At 28.1% G+C, this 26,160-nt stretch overlaps 3 protein-coding genes and 2 pseudogenes across 16 annotated transcripts; 4 read left to right on the forward strand and 1 right to left on the reverse strand.

The window, feature by feature from the left end:
* The first annotated feature begins 1,648 nt into the window (after window positions 1–1,648).
* On the forward strand, window positions 1,649–3,231 carry LOC149061242 (uncharacterized). Its single transcript, XM_089216786.1, has one exon. It carries the CDS (start codon window positions 1,649–1,651, stop codon window positions 3,215–3,217), a length of 1,569 nt encoding a protein of 522 aa, XP_089072912.1. The 3' UTR covers window positions 3,218–3,231.
* A 5,948-nt stretch (window positions 3,232–9,179) lies between these two features.
* Window positions 9,180–10,407, forward strand: LOC107168901 (zinc finger BED domain-containing protein 6-like). The gene is made up of 4 exons (XM_089230896.1): window positions 9,180–9,223; window positions 9,288–9,907; window positions 9,973–10,256; window positions 10,339–10,407. The coding sequence occupies exons 1-4, from the start codon at window positions 9,180–9,182 to the stop codon at window positions 10,405–10,407; spliced, it is 1,017 nt and encodes a 338-aa protein (XP_089087022.1).
* A 5,434-nt stretch (window positions 10,408–15,841) lies between these two features.
* On the forward strand, window positions 15,842–17,410 carry LOC149061243 (uncharacterized; annotated as a pseudogene).
* A 3,100-nt stretch (window positions 17,411–20,510) lies between these two features.
* On the reverse strand, window positions 20,511–25,445 carry LOC107168904 (putative glycosyltransferase ALG1-like). Of its 14 annotated transcripts, none has more exons than XM_089216761.1 (6): window positions 25,154–25,425; window positions 24,243–24,791; window positions 24,036–24,159; window positions 22,804–22,964; window positions 22,638–22,721; window positions 20,511–22,533 (listed from the first exon to the last, which is right to left on the reverse strand). In XM_089216761.1, exons 4-6 carry the CDS (start codon window positions 22,880–22,882, stop codon window positions 22,361–22,363), a joined length of 336 nt encoding a protein of 111 aa, XP_089072887.1. In that variant the 5' UTR covers window positions 22,883–22,964; window positions 24,036–24,159; window positions 24,243–24,791; window positions 25,154–25,425; the 3' UTR covers window positions 20,511–22,360. The 14 variants fall into 14 exon arrangements, with proteins under 14 accessions (XP_089072887.1, XP_089072890.1, XP_089072893.1 ...); XM_089216764.1 differs by having other exon boundaries at window positions 24,036–24,107; window positions 24,188–24,791; XM_089216767.1 differs by having other exon boundaries at window positions 22,638–22,749; window positions 25,154–25,396.
* LOC149061244 (uncharacterized) lies at window positions 20,567–21,427 on the forward strand (annotated as a pseudogene).
* Window positions 25,446–26,160: the final 715 nt, after the last annotated feature.

Genomic DNA, 26,160 nt, shown 5'->3' on the forward strand with positions numbered 1-26,160 from the left:
TTCATTTCAAGCGCAAGCGCAATAACTACATTGGGGGCGAACTGGTAGGCTTCAATCACGGGCTCCGCAAGATATACGCTAAAGCTCTATCCAGTATCACATTGTATATTATCTAAGTATCGAAGGCACAACATTAACATGAAGTTACAATCATTCTACTACCACATACCATTTCTCCCACGGTAGTTAGCACGGTAGTCGTAAAGGAGTTGTAGGACAAGGTGGTGTATAAGGAGGTTCTACACCCCTAACGAATAATACCACTTGTCAGCGGCTCACGCAAACTATTAATATAGACTTTATACTTTGTATAAGTACCAACTAATACATGCGAAACAACCACAATAGTAAAGAGGGTGTGGACGTAGCCGTGAAGGGAGGTGACGAACGAAAGGGATCAAGGAGCCAAGGACGTGCGGCGTTCGCCGTGCTAGTGGTTGGACGGTTGAAGTTAGGGACGTTTCGTTGAGTCGACCGACGATGACAACATCCTCCCATAACAACAGTGTCACAAAATACGAAGAGAATAAATTACCCACATTATGCATTGCTGGGAGACGACACACAGATTTAACCAAGTAATATTCAAGTCAGGTGTTGCCGTGTTTGGCGTACGTGGTCAAACTGATTCGGACAGAGACCATTGAGACCAATGAGAGCACCGTATTCGTTTTTCTAATGTGTGATACGAAATGTCGAAATGTACTTTTTGTTGTACTTACGTATTTTGCTTTGGTATTGATAATGACAATGACCATAATGTATAGTGTTGTCGTCGATCGTAAAGCTAGTTAAGCCAAATCCATATCGTAGTCGTATGCCGTAATTTTGTGACGATTGTCCGATTATGCTCGTATGACGATCAGATCAGAGATCACTGAATCTACAGATATTTTGTTGCTAATTTTCGTAGTGAAAAGGAAAAACACAGGTACCTAATTGTTTTATCATGGTTTATATTATTATTATTAATTTATTTGGCGGTTGACTGTTGCAGCGGATTGAACGAAAAAAATCGCAACACCCAAGTTTTCTTTGATTTTATAATGATTAATAAATGTAAAACATTTTTTTATGGTTTATAGTACCTAGGCACCTACTTAAAAATGATTATTATCTTTCGTTCCATATTGTTAAAAATTATTATTTTCAGTATTTTACAAATGATAATATTAATAAAAATCAATTTTTTTCATATTTTTACTCTAAAACTTACCGTTGGATCCTTGTTGGAAAGTCCTTAACTTAAAAGTGTGATCAGAGCTATACATTTATCTTTCTTGTAAAATTTGGAACGATTAATTGATGAATCATCAATGATGATATACTTATAAATAAAGTTTTAACCTGAAAATTTTAATCAAAAGTTTAAGTCAAACTATAAAATTCGTCGGTTTTTGTTAGCTATTTATTTAATATTTCCCTTTTTAGTTTTTTCCAACCACAAGGTCAATCATCTGTATAGTATTTGTCACACATATATATATAATATAAGGGTATTAAAAACCTATAAACTGAATTACATTGTAGATAATGGTGTTGTATTGGTATGGTACAATATGCATAATAAATAGTTAGGTAATAAAAATGTAGATTTTTATCTTTAAACAATTAATATTATATACATCTACTTTTACAGATTAACAAAATGTGGGTAGAAATGAAAACATATTCAATACAAAATGGAGAAGATATTGATGCAATATTATTGGATAATATGGATGAATCAAGCAACGCTTTTGAATTATGTAAAAATAATATCCGAACATATAACACAAACACTATAGATGGTAAGGATCAAATTTTGATCAAAGCAATCCTAACTCCACTACAAATTCAAAAAACAAACTCATCAAAAACATTATTAAAAAAAAACAATAAAATGTATCTAGTAAGTTGTACAAACATCAAAAATGAAAACGATGAATATTTCAGTTCAATAATAGATAATTTATATGAAAATGATAGAATATTTATATTAAACGGAGTTGTAATCAAACAGTTTACTGCTTCCAATCCTAACTTATTAACCGTTTTAGTTGAACCACAACACAACACTTCAGTCATCTTATTTAAATCTAATAATTCATTAGCATCAATTCCAATAATTGTAAAAAATCTTTCCCTATTAACTGGTTCTGGTGATTTTTCGATTTTTGGGAAAATACAAAATATTATAAAATGTGGTGAAGTGTTTATGGCTTTGACATTACTAAGTTGTGATAAATCGATGATAAAAACTCTCAAATATTCTAATTTTTTTAGTGCTGAAGACAATCAAACAGCATCTTTGTTGAAATTTAATTTTTTTTCAGAGACTGTTGACATATTAGTTATAACTCCAAGTAATGATTTTACTTCATTGTCACTTAATCAACAAATATGTTTAAATAACGTAAAAGTGAAAAATGTAAAAGATACAGGAATATTTTTACTCTTTGTTAATGGTTATAGTGAAAATATAAAAACTATTCCAATGGGAATTGGTTGTAACAATTCTCTTAGACCACCTACAAGAAATTTTCCAATATCAGATGAATTAAAACCAGAAGTTTGTCACTGTAAATTCAAAAAATTATCAACTGATCTTCAATTGGTTTTAAAACATAGTATTCAGGATCCAAGTAGAAAAATAATGAAAACCTCACCAAACGCCTCCTCTTTTGATTCATTTAGTTTCTTTAAAATTCAACCAAACTTATTTAACATAGAAACTCATCAGTCAAACGTTTTTCAATTTCAATTTAATATCGAAACAAATACTGTACGGGTTATAAACAATTGCAGACTTATTTATAGTGAGCCAAACCTATTTGATGACAATGAAATTGTAAGTGGATACTGCATAAAATGCTCAGCATTTGTTCAAAAAGGTTTCCTCGTGGAAACTATTGAATCTTCTAATGTTGTCTATAATTGTCCTGAATGCTCTAGTATTGTACATCTAACATTTTTTTTCATAATGTATTTTTTGTACCAACATGATGAATCAAAAGTTATACAAGTATGCTGTTTTGGTAAAAGAGCTGAACGTATTATCAAAAGAATATCAAAAAAACACATAAAACTCGAAAAATATTTATCACACCCAAAATATAGGCATCAAGTTAAAAGTTCCTTGAAATCACTTATAAGAAACAAAACTAAAGTAAACGTAAAAGTTTATTCACCACCAGTTGATAACATAAACATACTAAACAATATGTTTATTTATTAATTATGATTTTTCCATATTATAGTTATTAGTCTATTACATATTATAATTTAATGTAAGTATGTCTGAATATTACTGTGCAGGTATGTTTACATACTTCTAGGATTAAATACTATATACAATACAAACACTGAACATTAAACTAAACTATTATTTTTTCTTTGTACTTGTTTATATTATAATATTATTGTTAACAAGTCTTATATATATATTATAGGTAATATAGCCTTTATCGTATATATTAAGTCTCATAATTATATAATTTTATTATGTTGCTATACTAAGCTGATTGGTAACAATTAATAAATAAAATATGATTTTAACTTATTTAGTTGAATTAATTATATTCTTTGTTCTTTATCCTGTAAATAGTTAAATGTTAATTGTATTACCTATATGATGTATGTGATTTTAATCATCAGTATTTATTTTAAGTAGTTTAAGAACATGTAATCGTCATTAATAACTTAATTATTAATTATTAATCATACAGTATTTGTGTGTTTTTAATCAATAATATTAATTTTATTTTTGTCTCGTATATTACATACACTATTTGTACCATATTCATAAATAATTTTTAAATGGATGTATCAAAAAAAAATTTATGATTTTTCCATATTATAGTTATAAGTCTATATATGTTTGTCTCATTATATTAAAAATAATAATTCTGTAAAATAGAACTGTGTATGTAAATCTGTGCTCTACTTAAAATAAAAAAAATAAAAATAAATGTAATTATTGTTTGTCTTTCACCAGGGGATAATAAAAATATACAAAATGTATTGTTACAAACACAGCACTATGAATGAAATTATTATTTTAAGTTTGTACTTGTAACTTGTTTGTATGATAATACTATTGTAAATAAGCTATACATATATAATAGACAATATAGCCTTAATCATGTATATGATATCTTATTATTATATAATTTTATTAGTTTGCTATATTTCTAAAAGCCAATTGGTGTCAATTTATAAATTAAATCTGTTGTTTATTCTTTAATTAATATTGTAAGTACTTCATTAATAAAAAATGTTCTTTCTCTATTTGTTTCATTTCAATAAATCATAATCATTTGAATTTTATCAGTTATATTATATTAATCATTCTATAATTTTACGACAAATTTATATAAATTCTAAAAAACATAAAGTTTCAGATAATTTAAAAAAGAATAATTGTGATTAATAACATATTAACAAAATAAAGACAAAAAAATATCTGTCGAATTGTCAGTATCTTTAGAAATTTGTTTTTTATTTCTTATAAATATTATACTTTATACTGCTTATAAAAAAAAGCAAATTTAGTATTATCTGTTAGAGAGAATTTGTGTGACAAGTTTAATAATCTAAGAAATTAAATTAGGAAACAAACCAAAGGTCAACTTAGGAGATAACACCTGAAAAGTATTTTATGCCCTGAGAAGATATAGTAAGAACTGTGAAATTTTTTCATCAATATATGTATTAATATTATTTGTTTTGTTTGGTTAAGAATTAGTAGAAGATAAAATATGACTCAAAAATTATCACCATGGAATATTGTTGAACAAAAATGGCTTAAAACATTTCATGTAAGTCGAGAGATACAATTTCTCCTTATAAAAAACAATGATACCAACATTGAAAAGCACGCTTGGTTTTACATTATAATGTAGTTAGTATCCAATTAATATATGTATAACTGAAACTACTTAATATATTTTTCTACGAGTTATTTAAAGAACAGGCGCGGATTCAGGGGGGCTATGGGTGCTCGGGCACCCCCTGTCATCTAGCCACCAACAAAATAAATTTTTGTTATAAATTAAATTATTTGTTATTTTTCAAAATAAAAATAATAATAATATCGGTGCTTTTCGTTATCACCGTCACATATGACAATAATAACTATTATTGTTAATTGTTTTTGAAGTATACTCGTATGAACGACACGGCGCGTCGATGGCGGAAAGCACCGATAACAATTATTATGGAAAAAAAGTTAGAACTAATAAATCAAATAGTAAATGGTAATATTTAAATAAATAGTAAGGTTAGGTTAAAGAATAAATAGTTATTTGATTGATGCGACCATTAATTCTCCAGAATCTGGTATGTTTTAAAAAATTATGATAATATAATAATTAATAATAGTCATAATATTATAATAAATACCATAAATAACTATCTAAAAATTCTAGAACTATTGTAGAATTAAATTAGGTACTTTAAATTAATTTCTAAAATATAAATGGTTTTTCTTTCTCAGTTTTGACACAGTTGCTGCATTGAATGTTCTTGTAGAATTATTCAAGCCAATCAATGTGTGATGTGTCTAAAATAAAATGTACTGTATCAAAAAAAGTAATTTACTACACCTTTTAAATTGGAAATAAAACAATCTTTCTTTGTTATATAAAATTATATAATTATGTGAACTCATAATTTAATTTATTTTTAAAACTACTAATTTATTAAAATAAATAATAATAGATTGGTTTTCTTTTATTTAGAATGTTTCACAGTTGAAAGAAGTAGATGATGAAAAATTAGACAAGGTGTTGAGAGTAAGAGAAAGACTCCAATCACACATGGTCTTTGTAGAAACCGGCAGAAAGGTGACTTATTTTTATATTGTAATCAAAAAGTTTTATTATAAAGTTGAGAGTGCCTTAAAAGCATTAGATATATTATGCTTCCAATCTATCTTTATTTTTAACTTACATTTACACCACAATGTGATCAAATATATATGCATTATGCAAACATTTATTTATGAAATTATTACTTGGTTTGACAACAATAATTAAAGTCCAAATGTCAAAACTTAAAGTAAAGACTTAAATAAGTGTTAGTTTTCCAACATTTAATTTAACTTTAATCATTAACTTAAAATTTATGAAAATATTTATTTAACAGTTAAAAAATAAAACTTTTATATTTTAAAGCATTTCACTATTTGTTGTACAAAGGTATCATTATTTTAAATATATCTAAAAAGGCAATTATGAAATGCCTTTGTGGTTTAATTGTTTAGTTTGTGTAAATTCGTTTTGAAAATCTAATCAAGCATATAAAACTATTTTATTCTCTTGAAAGTATAATAAAATACAAATGTACAGAACTATCATACATAAAAAGTTATAATTCTTTTGATTCTTTTATTAGAAATTTGTTAAACTATACTATAGTAAACCAGGAGTTCTTAATTAATTTACATATTGAACCAAGGCAGGTTGTCGATAATTATAGTTTAAAAAAACTAATGAAAAACCAAATATAATTCCCTGTAGTAAGATATTCATACAGTTATCTAAGGATCTAGTTACTATGGATGTAATAATTCTTGTATCAAAATGGTATAATGAAATGGTTGTACCTAGGAACAAAGTACAAATTTTTATAAATCACTTAGATGTATTTAATGATGAATGTATGCAAATTCTAAAAAAAAAGTTTTAGATAATTTAAAAAAGAATAATAGTGATGAAAATTAAATTTTGAAAGCATCAGTTACCTATGTATGATGTTGTTAATTATCCCTTTATACATTTAAAAAAAATTCTAAGTACTTCATTAAGAGGATGTGATACCCGCATGTGTTGTCTCCCTCTTACAAATGCATAACATGGTACATTTTTCGCTCAGCAGAACACGCGTAGCTCCGTTAACTTAAAAATTAGAGTGAACTGACCTCTTATAAAATTTAATGGTAAGATTATTATCTAGACAACCTCATATGCTTTTTATTTTATATCAAATTTAAAGCGAGTTATGAGTATTTTAAAATTGTACATTTTTTGTGCATCTTAAAATACTCATAACTTCCCTTAAAATTTAAATATAATAAAAAGCATATGAGGTTGACTAGTAACAATCATACCTTTAAATTTTATAAGAGGTCAATTCACTCTAATTTTTAAGCAAACGGAGCTACATGTGTTCTGCTGAACGTAAAATTTACTATATAATGCACTTGTAAGACAGAAACAACACATGCGGGTATCACGTCCTCTTAATAAAAAAAATTTGTTCAATATTTGTGTGATTTCAATTAATAATAATAATTTTACATTTTACATTTTATAGTATAATATGAATCATTCAATAATTTTTACCATATCAATAAATTATACTATGGATAATAAACTGTTTTAATTTGTTATTTATCCTGTAATATTTGTTAAGTATTTATTTATAAAATATTAATTGTATATTATTTATATAACTTAGCCAATAATGAATATGATTTTAATTTTGTCTTGCATATTATATACCACATTCATAAATTATTTATACATGGATACATTTAAAAAAAGTAATTACTTTTTTAAAATTTAAGATAATTTTGTATTGTTAATTAAAAATAATACTTTTATATAAAATTACTAAAAATTGTGAAAATAATACATTTCCAGAAGTACTAATTGTATTGATGAAAAATGGTGATATAGTACTCAACAGGTTGATGGTGTTTTTTGTGAATGTAAGTCTTTTTTGAAAATTAAAACTCATATTGAAAGATCACATACAGGCTACACTATTACAGGATCTTAGCAAAAAAGTTATTTGCACACAAGGAAGGAAAATGCAAAAAAGACAGTTTTAAAAATTAATGGGGATTGGTCCGGATATATTTTGTTTTATTTTGCTGTATGAATATATTTTGGTTCGTAAGGAACAAATCAGTACTTTTTAATGCGATCACTGTGTTTGACCTTGATCTTGAAGTAAAATCATAATTTTGAAAAATAAACAAAATAGAACCAAACCAGTCTAGAGATTTTTATTTCAATCCAAACTATTTGAATTATGTATTACACCTAAATTTAACTTGAACAAAATTTGAGTAGATACAATAAAAACAATAAACGCAAAAAAATTTTTTTACTCATATTTCACTCTAACAATAGTTTTATTGTTAATGTTTTTTTTTACAATCCCCATAAAATTTGTTACACATTTTTAATTCATTGGTTAAAATTTCAAATCAAACTCTTCAACATTTGGTATGGTTTGAAAATCAAACTGTTAGTAACATAACAAATCATAAGGCAATTGTTTGTGACCGACGAGGCGACGAGCCTCTTACCAAAGGTTGTCGCCGCACACACGGTCCTCCGGATCCTTGTGAGAGGGAATGGTTTAAAGCAAGACACAATGGTAATTAATTGACAATTAAATATATTAGATATTTCTTAAACATATATGGGAGACGGGGAACACCGCTAGGCTGGACGACGGACAGCAACGTCGTGGTATGGCTTGAGATGATGACCAAACTGATGCCAATAATAATATAATAACGCGTTCCCGAGCCAGTGACTTAATACGTTAATAACGGCAAGAGCGGCCGTGAGCAATAACAAGTATAAAATACGTAAAAGCACTAAAAGCTAAGTGCATAAAACATGGCGACGGAGCAGACGCAGAAATAGGTATGGGCTTGATATATCGATAATATCAAATATCGATATTTTGCTTTGATATATCGATATATTTTGATATTTTAAACATACGATAATATTGATATATCACTGATATTTTTTTCCCGCCAGCCTGGCCTCACTGGCTCAAAATGGCTATAAAAATAAAAATACTAATTTTCATATTTAGAATAGCCACAGAAAATACCATCATTAATCGTTACTTTATGATTATTTTCCAAATGACTATTATCTATGTGTCCATTTATCGGCGATTTTGTTATTTATGTTTATTGTTGTCGTTGATATGTAATGCCATACTCCAGGATTAAGTATTAAGTAGTATATTTTATTAGTGTACCTATGCTTTATAGTTTATAATATATATTAGGTAATAAGTATATCTAGGCAGTAGGCAGTTACGAATTCAAATACAAATTTAAGATGTCTCCATCAAAGTTTAAAAAGTGTTTTACATCTGTAAATAAATCTGAAAACAAATGTAATATTTGTTTTAAAATTGTAAAAGGTACAAACACAACAAATATGAAAAAACATTTGATGTTGGAACATCCATCAAAATTAGCAGTGTTAGCACAAGAACAACACAATTTAATTTTAAAAAAATGTATCAAAACTAGAATATAAAAATAGCCAATCATATTTTTCAGACACTGGAGATCTTAAATCTGCAATTCTGGCAATAAAATTACTCGATGATGCACATACAGCTGTAAACTTAAGTGTACATCTTGAAGAAGTAATTCAACGTTGGGGAATAACAAAGGATAAAATTGTTGCAGTTGTTTCTGATGGTGCAAGTAATATTGTTAAATGCATTAATGATACATTTGGCCATGATAAAGCTTTAGTTTGCTATGCACACAAATTAAATCTCTTAGTACAGTGTGCATTGTCAAGTTCAGAAGAATTTACTAAAATTGTACAGAAAGTTAAGTCAATAGTCACATTTTTTAAACATAGTGTTAAAGCTTCTGACATACTAAGACTCATACAATTAAATGGAGGTAAAAGTGAAGGTACATGTTTGAAGCTTAAACAAGAATGTCCAACTCGATGGAATTCTTTATTCTATATGTTACAAAGATTTTTAGAATTGATAGAAGTTGTTAGTACTACTCTGTTAAGAGTTTCAGGTGCACCATTAATGCTATCCGAATATGAAATTAGAGTTCTTACAGAAGGAGTAAAACTTCTTTGTCCTTTTGAACTTGCAACTAAAGAGTTTTCAACAGAAAAGCATTTATCTGCAAGTAAAGGATTCCATTAAAAGCTATGTTGAATAAAAAATTATATAATATAACATGCACAACTAAAGAAGCAAAATATTTATTAGATCAACTCCAAATAGAATTTTATAAACGTTTTCATGATGTAGAAAAAATTAGATTACTAGCAGTATCTACAATTTTAGATCCTCGATTCAAACGTATTCATTTTGAAAGACCATTAAATGCAGCTAATGCAGTTGGTTTTATACGTGACGAAATTAAAAGCACAAATAATCATCCTAATAATTCAAATCAACCTGAAGCTGAACTAACTTCCAACATCAGGCCACAAGTTACCCAAGAAAGTTTATGTGATGACCATGATTTGCAAGTTTCCCAGCAATGTCTTTCTACTACAGATGACTCAACATATTTATCTTCCATTAAATTATATCTTCAATCTAATATTGAAGATCGTACAAGTTCACCAGTTACATTTTGGGAAAATACCCATTACAAATGTCTTTCAAATTTGGGACTGAAGTATTCATGTATTCTGGCTTCATCTGTACCATCAGAAAGGTTATTTTCTTCGGCTGGTAATATATTAACTGACTGTCGTTCTCGTTTACTTTCTAAACGATTTGAACAATTTACATTTTTATCATCAATGGATGAAAAATATTGGAACATTTAAATAAATAAATTTTATAATACAGTATAATATTATGTTGTTGTTATAAAAAAGAAAATTGTTTACCTATATATTATGATTTGTTAATATTAATTTTGTTTTTATAAAATGAGACTGTATCAATAAAACATCTTAATTATTACAAGTGGTTATTTAATTAATACTTATTAAGTTTAAATTATGTTTTTGTTACAAATAGTAAAAAAAAAATTATAAAAATACGATTTTTTTTTTATCAATTATCAAATATCAAAATATTGATATTAATGTTTAAAAATATCGATATCGTTAAATTGAAATATGATATATCGATATTGATATTATCGATATTATTTTTGTACAGAACATGCCTACGCAGAAATAAGTGAGAGCACACTTTTTCAAAATAATAATAAAACAAACGGCCGAGCTGCACGGAGATCACGAGCGAAAAACAACAACGCACACACACGCACAGTGCCGCTCGGCGGCGACCAACGCAGTTTTGCCAACATTGCGGGAGGTGGGCCGTGACGGCCACGCCAGCCTGGTTAACCATGTCGGTTACCAGACGGCGGGAAATTTAAATTGTCAGAGGGATCGAACACAAATTGAATTTATTAATGCTGATTTTCAGCTATTCAAGATAAACTTTGAAAATGTTATGAATTCCTTTTCCTTTATGTGCCAACAGTTTTGAGTTTTGTTTACTTCTCAATTGTTTATTATTATTTTTCAATCAAATTATTTCATACTTTAGAGTACATAAATTGTAACAGAACAAAATTAAATATTACTTAATCAACATCTTTTGGATCTATAAATAATAATTTATTGAAACAGAAATAATTTTAACACGATTTAAACATTTTAGATTACAAGAACTGCAACTCATCATAATATATAATAGTGGAAACATTGAACATTTTAACGGTGAAGTGACTTCCCTCACTAACGCCTATATTTTTAGTTCGACGACGTTGGATGACGATCAGGTTTATCAAAGGAAACGTTTACAGGTTTTATTAATTATACAACGTTAACAATTATTATTAAATGTTTATTAAGTTACAAGTGAAATTATATAAATTTGAGGACAGAACGTAAAGTATCTGTCCGAGAAGTTAGTAATCTATTCACGAAAATAAATGGAAGGAACTTAGTATGGCGGCTATGAGTGCCCGGACTCTATGACCAGGTATGTTCTACATATGTGTGAGATTCAACTAATTCTGATTCTGCTATGGACGAAGTCCCGTATTTTTGTAGAATCTTGGTGGCTAAAATATTACGCGTAAAAGACAAGGAGGTGGATTAAAAGGTACCGTCGTGGTTGCTACTGCCAAATGCAGTTGAAAATGGTTTCTATTCGTAGCTATAAAATATTTCTACGAATCTGAAGTGGTAATTAAATTACAAGGCTAAATATGGTCATTGATATATAATATTTAAAATAATAAAATGATGACGTGGGTTTATTTATTATTTATTATAATGTCTCCACGAAAATATGAAATGGTAATAAAATTAAATGGCTCTTATTATTTGTCACTATAATGTATTTTATTATTTAATATCACTAAATTGCAATCATATAATATATAAAATAGTAAATTAACTCTGTCGGTTTACTACAATGCTGATGAGTTGAGTTCAATTTAAATTATAACATTTAGTATAACTAAAAATGTAAACAATTATACGATTATACATAAAAATAATATTGAAATTCAATATGGGAAATATATTTTAAAAAAGCTATTAAAATGAAAAAAAATTTACATGATTTTTATATTGAAGAAAATTAGTAAAAGAAAAAAAATGTATTTTTTATTTACCTAAAAGACATCTTTAATAAGTGGGCTTTGATTACCAGAATCTGTTCTTTTCAAAGGAACAATAAGGTTATTATATTTTTAATCTTGTGTGGTAAGTACTTATGTGATGGTTGATAATCAATAATAATATATAGGTTATATCTTTAATCGTATGTAATAAAGTTTGACGTTCAAATGATAACCTAAAAGATCAAAACATTAAGATCTGAACATATTAAATCGGTAGAGAAACAATTATGTTTAATTATTTATCGTTGTGTATAATACATTATTACATTAATATGATTGAAGTATATACTACACCGGACCAAACAACCATATGAGTACACTGATTGTACTAAAGCTGAAATAACTACCTTTATATTACGCAGTATTTTAAATGTATAACAAGTACAAACATGCAATCTGCTGTAGCTAACATGCTGGTCACGTCTGTACTAAGACGAAGTTGGGCGTTTACTATTTACGGGTGCGCCGTGACGACCAGAGCAACATGACACTTTTCATAACAGACTGATGTGTACCGGTGCATTGTTATGTTTAGTGAAGAGAGAGAGTAAGAACGTGTTGTGAAAGAATATGCGCAAAGATGCTTATTAAATGACTAAAAGATATGTTTATTACTACAAAAACTACAATATACTGTATTCTATAATATACTCTTGACTTATTACTTAGATTTTCTGTATAACAAAAAGAGGTTCTGACTAAGCGTGTCTAATTCATCGACTGCCTGGGCAGCCGTGACCAAGGGGTTTCTCTGTGCAAGTGTAGGAATTGCTGGATCAGCAGATTCCAGCTCGAGCATCCGTTCCCGTAGTCAGGTTAGTAGTGAGGTTACGTACATATCATATTACTCTAATATAGCTACATGCTACGCTTAAATATAACCAGCCGCGAGAGTTCGCTACCATGGAGACAATATCTAACGTGCGGTAAAAGATAGCCTTTGCCGGAACAACTTAAACCTCAACCCCTGAGTTGACTATGTATATGACTTTCCGATCCGGATGTCCTTATCTCTTAAACTCTGCGAGATACACGAGCGATGGGAAGCAGAGTAACTTCCACCGCCTCTAGAGGTTTTTCGAACACAAATTACAAGATTCAGGACAATAGTTACCAAAACGGTTATGATAGTAGGAGCAGTTTTTGTTTCGCGGGCGTGGTTACGAACGATCGCGTGATTGAGAACGTGAAGAATTTTTTGATTGTAATCAGTTATCATGGTACAACTGCGATGTAACGAGAGCGTTGACCTGTGAAGATAACTTTGTAATATTGCATACTCTATCGCACGAATACGGCGTTCAAACAAGTTGGACGAGAAAACCATGAATAATTCGCGTCCATGACTAGATCGGCGAGTTCGGCCAACGAATCTAGGGATCCGCCGATTCTGGAAATGACGGCGAGGATGGCTGGAGACAACTTTTGCAGCAAACACTCTTTCAGAGCAGCGTTGCCAATGCCTTCGGGAAAAATACTACGCATATCCCGAAGTATCTGAGTTAGGCGACGGTTATACCTATATGCTACAAGATCGTACGAAACCGCGTCGCTTGAGGGACGATAAATTACGAAATAAGGCGATTATTTTAATTCCATCATACAGAACGTTCTCACTCAATAAATCCGAAACTGTTCGAATCTCATACTAATCTAATGCCGTGAGCACGTGGTTAAATTTTGTAAGGTCTGATTTAATTCGATAGAATTGACAAATCACTTCAGCAAGGACGAACCACTGATGCATGTAGAACGTCGCCAAAAACCAGGAAGACGGAAGTGCTTGATCGCGGGAGATAGATGATGTAAGAACAGAAACAAATACAAGCGCTGGTCATGAACATTCAGATCGGGGAATAGGTTTGACCGAGTGTTTTCTAGCGTACATATGTCCAGCAAATTATCTATATTGTATTTCGTTACTTAATTAGGGGCAAATTTCAAATGAGTAGCAAAAAAAGGTTAGGAAGAGTCGCCGTTTAGATGTATCTATGCACAACAGCCAAAACTCCGTTCAAAACACGTTTTAGTATGTATCAAGGCTGACCAAGTATAACGACTGTTCGTTTAAGAAACTTTAAATGAAGAAAAATAATATGACGAAAAGTCGATCAATAAAACACAATTCATGAATAACAATCACAATAGTAATGTGGAGCCGTGGAGGTGAACGTTGCCGTGAAGGGAGGTGACGAACGAAAGAAAGGGATCAAGGAGACAAGGACGTGCGGCGTTCGCCGTGCCAGTGGTTGGACGGATGAAGTTAGGGACGTTTCGTTGAGTCAACCGACGATGACAACATCCTCCCATAACAACAATGTCACAAAATACGAAGAGAATAAATTACCCACATTATGCATTGCTGGGAGACGACACACAGATTTAACCAAGTTATATTCAAGTCAGGTGTTGCCGTGTTGGCGTACGTGGTCAAACTGATTCGGACAGAGACCAATGAGAGCACCGTATTCATTTTTCTATTGAGTTATGCGAAATATACAGCCTGTATGGTGATTATAAACTTCAGTCCGTAAATCACTAAACGTATATATTGTACAATTCTCGTAGCCACCATTGTTCTGCGTGTTGTACTGTATAATTTCACGTGTTTTGCTTTGGTATTCTTGTGGTCGATCGTGTTAAACGTAAAGCTAGTTTAGCCATATCGTAGTCGTTACTTAATGTATGCCGTAACTTTATGAAGATTGTCCGATTATGCTCGTATGACGGTCAGGTCAAAGATCACTGAATCTACAGATATTTTGTTGCTAATTTTCGTCGTTAAAAAGATAAACACAGGTACTTATTATATCATGGTATATATATTATTATTTATTTATTTATTTATTTGGCGGTTGACTGTTGCAACGGATTGGACGAAAAAATCGTAACACCCAAGTTTTCTTTGATTTTATAATGATTAATAAATGTAAAACATTTTTACATGGGTTTACAGTACCTAGGGCACCTAATTAAAAATTATTATTATCTTTTGTTCCATAGTGTTAAAAATTACAATTTTTATTATTGTACAAAAGATATTAACTTAATAAGTCCTTAACATAAAAGTGTGATCAGAGCAATACATTCTATAGTATCTTTCATGTAAAATTTGGAACAATTAATTGATGATATACTTATAAATAAAGTTTTAACCTGAAAATTTTAATCTAAAGTTAAGTCAAACTATAAAATTCGCCGGTTTTTGTTAGCTATTTATTTAATATTTCCCTTTTTAGTTTTTTCCAACCACAAGGTCAATCATCTGTATAGTATTTGTCACACATATATATATAATATAAGGGTATTAAAAACCTATAAACTGAATTACATTGTAGATAATGGTGTTGTATTGGTATGGTACAATATGCATAATAAATAGTTAGGTAATAAAAATGTAGATTTTTATCTTTAAACAATTAATATTATATACATCTACTTTTACAGATTAACAAAATGTGGGTAGAAATGAAAACATATTCAATACAAAATGGAGAAGATATTGATGCAATATTATTGGATAATATGGATGAATCAAGCAACGCTTTTGAATTATGTAAAAATAATATCTGAACATATAACACAAACACTATAGATGGTAAGGATCAAATTTTGATCAAAGCAATCCTAACTCCACTACAAATTCAAAAAACAAACTCATCAAAAACATTATTAAAAAAAAACAATAAAATGTATCTAGTAAGTTGTACAAACATCAAAAATGAAAACGATGAATATTTCAGTTCAATAATAGATAATTTATATGAAAATGATAGAATATTTATATTAAACGGAGTTGTAATCAAACAGTTTACTGCTTCCAATCCTAACTTATTAACCGTTTTAGTTGAACCACAACACAACACTTCAGTCATCTTATTTAAATCTAATAATTCATTAGCATCAATTCCAATAATTGTAAAAAATCTTTCCCTATTAACTGGTTCTGGTGATTTTTCGATTTTTGGGAAAATACAAAATATTATAAAATGTGGTGAAGTGTTTATGGCTTTGACATTACTAAGTTGTGATAAATCGATGATAAAAACTCTCAAATATTCTAATTTTTTTAGTGCTGAAGACAATCAAACAGCATCTTTGTTGAAATTTAATTTTTTTTCAGAGACTGTTGACATATTAGTTATAACTCCAAGTAATGATTTTACTTCATTGTCACTTAATCAACAAATATGTTTAAATAACGTAAAAGTGAAAAATGTAAAAGATACAGGAATATTTTTACTCTTTGTTAATGGTTATAGTGAAAATATAAAAACTATTCCAATGGGAATTGGTTGTAACAATTCTCTTAGACCACCTACAAGAAATTTTCCAATATCAGATGAATTAAAACCAGAAGTTTGTCACTGTAAATTCAAAAAATTATCAACTGATCTTCAATTGGTTTTAAAACATAGTATTCAGGATCCAAGTAGAAAAATAATGAAAACCTCACCAAACGCCTCCTCTTTTGATTCATTTAGTTTCTTTAAAATTCAACCAAACTTATTTAACATAGAAACTCATCAGTCAAACGTTTTTCAATTTCAATTTAATATCGAAACAAATACTGTACGGGTTATAAACAATTGCAGACTTATTTATAGTGAGCCAAACCTATTTTATGACAATGAAATTGTAAGTGGATACTGCATAAAATGCTCAGCATTTGTTCAAAAAGGTTTCCTCGTGGAAACTATTGAATCTTCTAATGTTGTCTATAATTGTCCTGAATGCTCTAGTATTGTACATCTAACATTTTTTTTCATAATGTATTTTTTGTACCAACATGATGAATCAAAAGTTATACAAGTATGCTGTTTTGGTAAAAGAGCTGAACGTATTATCAAAAGAATATCAAAAAAACACATAAAACTCGAAAAATATTTATCACACCCAAAATATAGGCATCAAGTTAAAAGTTCCTTGAAATCACTTATAAGAAACAAAACTAAAGTAAACGTAAAAGTTTATTCACCACCAGTTGATAACATAAACATACTAAACAATATGTTTATTTATTAATTATGATTTTTCCATATTATAGTTATTAGTCTATTACATATTATAATTTAATGTAAGTATGTCTGAATATTACTGTGCAGGTATGTTTACATACTTCTAGGATTAAATACTATATACAATACAAACACTGAACATTAAACTAAACTATTATTTTTTCTTTGTACTTGTTTATATTATAATATTATTGTTAACAAGTCTTATATATATATTATAGGTAATATAGCCTTTATCGTATATATTAAGTCTCATAATTATATAATTTTATTATGTTGCTATACTAAGCTGATTGGTAACAATTAATAAATAAAATATGATTTTAACTTATTTAGTTGAATTAATTATATTCTTTGTTCTTTATCCTGTAAATAGTTAAATGTTAATTGTATTACCTATATGATGTATGTGATTTTAATCATCAGTATTTATTTTAAGTAGTTTAAGAACATGTAATCGTCATTAATAACTTAATTATTAATTATTAATCATACAGTATTTGTGTGTTTTTAATCAATAATATTAATTTTATTTTTGTCTCGTATATTACATACACTATTTGTACCATATTCATAAATAATTTTTAAATGGATGTATCAAAAAAAAATTTATGATTTTTCCATATTATAGTTATAAGTCTATATATGTTTGTCTCATTATATTAAAAATAATAATTCTGTAAAATAGAACTGTGTATGTAAATCTGTGCTCTACTTAAAATAAAAAAAATAAAAATAAATGTAATTATTGTTTGTCTTTCACCAGGGGATAATAAAAATATACAAAATGTATTGTTACAAACACAGCACTGTGAATGAAATTATTATTTTAAGTTTGTACTTGTAACTTGTTTGTATGATAATACTATTGTAAATAAGCTATACATATATAATAGACAATATAGCCTTAATCATGTATATGATATCTTATTATTATATAATTTTATTAATTTGCTTTACTTCTAAAAGCTGATTGGTGTTAGTTTATAAATTAAAATATGATTTTTAACCTGTTTAGTTAAATATATTATTTTAATAAAATCTGTTCTTTATTCTTTAATTATTATTGTAAGTACACCATAAGTAAAAAATATTATTTTAATATTTGTCTGATTTCAATTCATAATAATCATTTGAATTTTATCAATAATATTATTTAAATCATTCAATAATTTTTACTATATTAATAAATTACAAGGTTGTGAATAATATTCTTTTGTGATTTTTTTTTATCCTGTAATTTTTGTGAAATATTTAATTATAAAATATTTATTGAATATTAGTTATTTGTCTCCAGTTTATTACAATTATTTTAATTTTGGTAAAATAAATTGTTTAAAAACCGAGTAAATGGATATCGCTCTGCTATACAGTGTTTACTAAAGAGTTACCATGATGGATGGTATTAAATTTGAATTCAATGATATAACATCATTGTACCTATATGAAATACGATTCTGAGCAGATACTCATTGTGATTCACATTGTTGAACGCTTTTTGTAATTCAAGAAAGATGCCCAAAACTTAGAATTTTTTTATCCAAATTGATATGAATTAAGTATGAAGTTCAAAATAATGGATCTGTAGTTGTCATATTAGAATGAATACCATATTTATTTGGTGAAAAAAATGAATATTTTAATAGAAATGTCATTAGTCTTCCTTTTATAAATGTTTAGATATAATTAAAGTTAATGTAATGGGTCTGTAGTAACTACTTAGTTTTTTGTCACCTGATTTTTTTTGCCTATTAGACTTTTTTCATAAATATTCTACACATTTTTAGTAAAGATGAATTCTTTTTCACTTAAATAGTCAATGAGCCAAAAAAATATTTTTCAGTAAAATAAAGTATTTAAATATTTAATTGATAATATTTATTTATGGAAAATATTATGTTTCTAATCTATAAATAAGTTCTAATTATTTTTAGTTTTTTTTGTATAAAGGTAAATAATTTTCTTTTTGTTCAGTCAAGATTATAATACAAGATGCACTCTAAAACTTAGCTTTAATAAAATTAAACTTTTTTGATTTTGGATATTTACCATTAAATAATGAATTCTATAAAATATACATTTTATTTGATAACGAAAAGAAATATTTGGTACATAAATTTCTAAACAAAATGTTCAAAATATTTTGACGATCCAAACTTCCAATTTTTTAAAAATTTATTTAAATAAATATCAATACAATTTTATTAGTTTGGTTAAAAACTTTAAAATTTTAATACTTTAATACAAGGTTCCTTATGAGTTTTAAATTAAACAGTTAAAAAATATCAAGACACATGAAAAGTATTAATTTCTCTAGATAATATTATGTTAAATTAAAATTTAAACAAAATATTATTTATTTAATTTTAATACTTAAATTAAATTTTATTAAATTTTTATAATAACATTACTTATAATAAAAAAAATAGATGTGTGCATCGTAATAAATGTATATTGAATATAATATTATTTTGAATATTACCCGAATATTCAATAATTAAATGTTATACCACTTATCAAAAGAAAGTTCTAAATTTTCTATAAAATAATGAATTATTTTTGGAAAGTACACAATTCAAAGATATTATGAAGTAGATATTTTACCTCTATAAATAAAATTTATTTATAAAATTACTGGGGAAAAGACTAAAAAATTTAGGATTATCATGAAACCGAATATTTTCTTTTAAACTTTACATTAAAAAAATATTTGGAATACAAAATAATATTTATGTAACATTTCTTGTGCTTGCATTTTATCCTATATTTCCAGTAAGATTTTAAAAATGAATAATGTTCTTAGGGCCGTTATTACAATGTCTTGCTAAATTATAATTATCTGTCAGTTAAGCTAGCGTGCAGTTTAGCGTAGCGGGGACTTTAGTGGCAAGTTTAGATTAAACCATTATTACAATGTCACCGCTAGTAAGTATCCGTCAGTTAATTAATCTCAAACATAACAACGATTTTCATTGGCTACTGAAACCAGCTGTTGTGCAATAACTGATAATGGAACATATTATATTTTGATAACACTGAAAACTGATGCTATTTTTTTTATAATATCTGAATTTTACATGTTCATTTATTTTATGTTTACATTACCGTTTTGTCTTTTTTACCGTTGGGATTTTACTGTTATTAGTTATCTATATTTTGTAAAATGATTAACACAAAAAGAGATAGGCAGGTGAATTTCTCTTCTTGCGAAGAAGAAATTTTAGTTCAACTTATACTAGAAAATGGTTATATAGTAGAAAATAAAGAGACAGATGCTGATATGTGGAAAAAAAAAAGAAGTGTGGGAGAAAATTGATAAATCATTGGTAGTATCTACGGGTAAGTACCTATATGAATAGTATACAATAAATGTGAGCACAAAGGAATATAATACATAATGACATTTTTAAATTATTATTTTAGATATATTATTATTATCATCATCGGGTAAGCATTTTATTATAAAGTAAAATTGGTATTTTATTGGACATTTTATTATGTACTGGCTTCTTAACCTAACCTAATAAGAATATAATCTGCTGTAATCGACCTGCACCCAAAATCATGCACATGCCTAGCATTAGTTAAGCTGAAATTATTTTTGTCAAAAATAAAAGCTTTTGTAAAAAATATTCAAAACCAAAATTCTTAGGCATGTTACCAATAATAATAACACAGCATATTAATATATTATAATTTATCACTGGATTAGAAAAACTTGTACTATGTACTTGTTAAAAATATTAACAAATACATAATCAATTTTTTATTTATGTACCATAAATTAGGTGTACAAAGAGGTACAAAGTCAATTAAAAGCAAATGGGAAAAATTGAAGAGAGACATTAAGCAACGTTTAGCATTGGAGAAATAAGAAATGTACATGACTGGTGGAGGTACAGCTAAACAGTTTAAACCAATGAAATATTATAAAGAAATTGTTGAGTTACTAGGTGTTTCAGCTATTGGGTTAGACAGTGGCTTTGACTCTGACAATATAAGTAAATTTAAGTTAAAAATTTAATTTATTTTGATCGTACATTTTGTAATCTAATGTTGTTTGTAAATTTTTTTTTTATATTCATCAGAACTAGTTCCAAATAATTCAGAAGATATTGATATAACCGGCATGGAGGTGGTAGTACTAGAAAATATGATGCATAGCCCAAATATGATTGAAGATAGTCAATTACATAATGTAAATACATGCTTTAAAGAAACTGGACAGTTGAATAATGTAGTATATCTGTATAATAATAATATCTTAATACTGACTAATTATATAGAAATTGTTATTTATAGAAGTTGGTTACAGTTGAGAACAAGGAGAGTGAAGAGGATGATGTGATTATTCCTCAAATACCTACAACTAGTTATCAACACGATTGGAATACTTGGTCACCATCTTTATACACTTGAGGTCTTCTACGTCCAATATTATTAACATCATCAATACATTCAATAATATTATGAATATTATTCATTTTTCAAGAAAAAGATATAAATAAAAAGCTTTATACCTAATTAAAATATTATTAAAAACGTAAAAAAGTCTGAATAATAAATTGATAAGAAATAATAATCTATGACATTCTTCCCGCTAAATACCTTATCAAACACCAAAACCTGCCACTAAAATATGTGTCCGCTAACTCATAGTTAGAGGTAGCATTTAGCATAGCGAAACATTGTAATAACGAAATTTTAAAATCTAGCCGCTAAATGTGCTCGCTAAGCTAGTGGAAGGTTTAGCGGTCGATTGTAATAACGGCCCTTAGATATGGTATTTGGGAAGTAGTTAAAATTTAAAAAAATATATTATGAAATGGAAGTCGATTATCCCAACAACATAACATTATAATATATACTAATTAAAATGTATTAAAATTTTTAAACTTAAATATCTATAAAAATGGTAGCTAATCATCTATGTTTGAAAAAATTGGATACGTGTTATTCATCCAGTTAGTTGCCAATCGACTGCTCGAAACTTATCAATTTCTTTGCAAAATCTATTCTGTTTTTCAAAAGTCTGCAAAGGGATGTTTTTAAACCATGCCATAATTTGCAATGCAAGCTCATTTTCATCGGTGTATACAAGACCATTTCCATCGTGTTGAACCAATTCATCTAAGCTAAAACAAATAAACATTTGTTAAATTATTAAAAATTAAAAAAATTATTACATTTATTATGATAAAAATAGAATTTTCTATTAATGTAATCATTATTACCAAGCAAAATCATATGCACAGACAGGTATACCAACGCCAAACATATTGATGATTTCATCGGCAAGAGTAAACCTCTATTAGACACTTATACAAACACCAAGATCAGCACACGCTGGAATTATTCAAGAAATATATTACACAAAAAATAATCTATTAACAGTTTTACCTAAAAGAAGTGGATAGTCGTTATTCTCGAGCCAAGGTGTAATGATTGAAACCTTTTTGAATTTTAATTTTAAAATCATTTTTTAATAGTGACACTTAGTAGGTCTTGTCCAGTGATCACACAAACGAGTTTTAGGTAGATATCATCACTTTCGTCATATTCTGAAACAATAATTTTGGTTAATATATTGTGGTGACCTAGTTATTTCTTGAACTAAATAGATATTTAAAGGTACAGTAATAAAATTTAAGTCTCAACAGATACCCAGAACCATATCCACAGAACAATAACTAAATAAACAAATTTGTATTTGTGGGTAAATTTAAACTGTCCAATTGACTATCATAAATAAGTAGGTAGGTAATTGCATGGTTGAAATATATAATATTATTGCATATCTATTCATAGGCGCCCGCAGGGAGGGGGGCAAACTGGGGCATTTGCCCCCCTGGCTTTTTCAAAATATTTTTTTAAATTAAATGTTTTAAGATAAATTACTATATACTATACAACAAATTTAAAGTATAAAATAAGTTGTAATATAATAAAATATAATATATTGTATAAGAGTATAACAAAAAAGGTTATTATTTTAAAACACCTAGTAAAATTATAATATTTATCCTCAAATCCTAACATTGCCCCCTCCTAGAAAAATGTCTGCGGGCGCCTAAGTATCTATAGATATAACACATCTCAATAAAATATTTGATGATAAAAATACAAAAATGGCAGAGTAAAGGGTGCCTATAATTATAAAATATATTTGCGTGGTAATTTTTATGCCAGCCACTGAATTTTAAGAAAAGAAAAATATTATAATATTTTTTAATTTGTGATACCCCTTAATGCAGCCATTTTGTATCTGATGATAACTATCTTTGTTGATATACAATAACCTCTATATTACAACCATGGATAATTGTGTATATACTTTGTAAAGCTTTCAAAAGAATTAAAAAATCTTTGTCTAGGGTCCAGCTAGTACTGGACACAAGCAGGCTGGTTAGATTTTAATCGAACTTTTCCAATTTCTGATACCTCAGTGAAATCATTTAAATTTAATTTTTTTTAGTAAATCATGTTTTTCAGTTAATGTAATTGTTTTAAACTATGGTCCCGGACGATCATACAGGGTATAGTGGCTCTGAAATAGATACACAACATGGATATTTTCTTGACAAACTCAAAGGGGTAAAAATATTTTAGCTGATAAGAAACTAAAAACTTACTTAATATCCCAATTTGTATGCATGTCTTTTTTCATTGCTTTGGTAACACATAGATTAAAATCAAATAGTTTCCTAAAAAAGTGTTTGTAGAATATGGATAGATTTACCAGGGGTGTATTGTAACCTAAAGTCAAATGAGTATGCATAATTACCTATGCCAGTCAATTATAAATTTTTAATTGGTGAGCTACAATAAAACCAACAAACCTCGAGTGTTGGAATCACAGGAAGATTTTGAACTAGAACGATAAAGGAAACGGTTTTCGGACACTGATAATTGTGGCATTCTCCTTCAAGTCGTCAAGCACGGGGCTGTCTGTGTATCCGACGATATAAACGTCGAACCCTAGGCGGATCAAAGACTGGGCGTGATACTGCATCCTTGGGCTCCGGCCTATGTCACCCAAGACCACCAAGCAGACGTTTTTCTCACCATTTTCTCTGTATCCGCCGATTCATATACGGTTACGGCGGTTGCATGTCCACCCACAACGTCCGGTGATCACGAAACATTATGTTCTGAAGGATTTCTTCGTGGCCCTATTCTTAAAATAATAAAACGTCATTGAATAATGAATATTTATCGTATACGACGTCGTTCATTCGGGACTTAACAGTTGCACTCGTTCGTAGCGGCAAATACCTATTGCCGATTCTCGCTGGATGAGCGTTATTTTGTTATCACATATCGTTTCGCATTCACGCAAACATGATAATGTTGTTGACGTTATCTCATGGTGTTCTCACGATGATAATCTACAACCACGAATTAAAAGATAATAATATGTCTATAACTTGTCACTTGGAATTCAAATCGATTGTTCCCAAAGTGTAAGGTTATTACTGTACTTTTTTTTTTAAGTTTTATGTTATCGAAAATCCTGTATTACATTTTCAACCTTTAAGACTGAACGAAAAAATAGTATTGACGTTTATACAAAAAACTAATGACAATTGGAATTTAAAATTTCTATAAATTAGGAAAACTATATTTTCTTATATGTTTATAACATTTTTTATTTATTTTTTTATAACATATTTTCTTATGTTATGTTTAATTCATATTTTGGTGAAATATAATTAGTTTACCAACATTATATTTTTATATTTTTCCTTACCAAACAATTGTAAAATATGCATGAAAAAATGTCAAATATGCAAACAATTAAATTTATAATTATTCATGATAGGTATTTGTATTTGTGTCAGGAATTTTCATTAAATCAGGTACAACTGGTTATTATACACAGAACTAGTTTAATTAACACAAAAGAAAATACAGTAACGATACAACGACAGCGTAGAATAAAGTAAACATTACAATTTACTATAAAAAAAAAAAAAAAAAATAGGTCCGCACATAACACATAGGACTTCAGTACACACAGATCACTACTACCAGTTGGCTACTCAGTACTCGTCGAGTCGTCGAGTGCTAGCTGACTACTGCCTACCATAGGCGCAACTAGAGGCCAAACACTGGGGGTGCTAAAATATGTAGATGAAACAGACCCGTGGGGGCTACGCTCCCACACCCCAAGTACCATGCTTCAATTTTATAATTACTATAACCGATCTTAAATGCATTATAAAAACGAATGCCGGAAAAAAAGTCCCCGTTAATAAAATCATACGAAAAACATGATTGTACGTAATTATTAATTTTCTTTAATATTTATAACGATTACATCTATGTATATTGTATTATAATGTTAATGTATTACATTTTGTTTTAATTTTTTCTCAAAATAACGCTTATGACTAATGAGCGTATATTATTATTATATAAATTCTAGAGTTCAAAATCCCACATCCCCCCATGACAAAATCATTTGACCGCCACTGTAATACTATGTTTACATAATATATAATAATATACTATTTTACACTGTCTTATACTATTTTTCTTTTATTAGTGGAATTGAAATATATTTCCAATATTTCTGAAGAAGTAATTTTATTAACAACATATCTTTCAATATTTAAACAACCCTTACGTAAAAAAAAAAAACTTTTTCATATAATTTTTCCATTTTTTGTGTTTTTGATCTGGCAGTGCTAAATTAAAGCACTCCCCTAGTTGCGCCTATAGTGCCTACACTACACACTACAAACGTATACACCG

Source organism: Diuraphis noxia, unplaced genomic scaffold (genome assembly GCF_037042655.1).
Source record: "Diuraphis noxia isolate RWA-SAM2 unplaced genomic scaffold, SU_Dnox_SAM2 contig0001, whole genome shotgun sequence".
Taxonomy (NCBI): Eukaryota; Metazoa; Arthropoda; class Insecta; order Hemiptera; family Aphididae; genus Diuraphis; species Diuraphis noxia.

What these genes read in the sequence shown, in the direction of transcription:
- LOC149061242 (XM_089216786.1), top strand. Translation starts at nt 1,649, where the DNA reads ATGTGGGTAGAAATGAAAACATATTCAATACAAAATGGAGAAGATATT.
- LOC107168901 (XM_089230896.1), top strand. Translation starts at nt 9,180, where the DNA reads ATGAAAAAACATTTGATGTTGGAACATCCATCAAAATTAGCAGT. An exon ending in CATCCATCAAAATTAGCAGT is followed by an intron (nt 9,224 to 9,287) that starts GTTAGCACAAGA and finishes ATATAAAAATAG; the next exon opens with CCAATCATATTTTTCAGACA. An exon ending in AGAAAAGCATTTATCTGCAA is followed by an intron (nt 9,908 to 9,972) that starts GTAAAGGATTCC and finishes GCACAACTAAAG; the next exon opens with AAGCAAAATATTTATTAGAT.
- LOC107168904 (XM_089216765.1), bottom strand. Translation starts at nt 22,882, where the DNA reads ATGATTTTAAAATTAAAATTCAAAAAGGTTTCAATCATTACACCTTGG. An exon ending in CGACTATCCACTTCTTTTAG is followed by an intron (nt 22,722 to 22,803) that starts GTAAAACTGTTA and finishes TGTTTGTATAAG; the next exon opens with TGTCTAATAGAGGTTTACTC. An exon ending in TGTGCATATGATTTTGCTTG is followed by an intron (nt 22,534 to 22,637) that starts GTAATAATGATT and finishes GTTTTAGCTTAG; the next exon opens with ATGAATTGGTTCAACACGAT.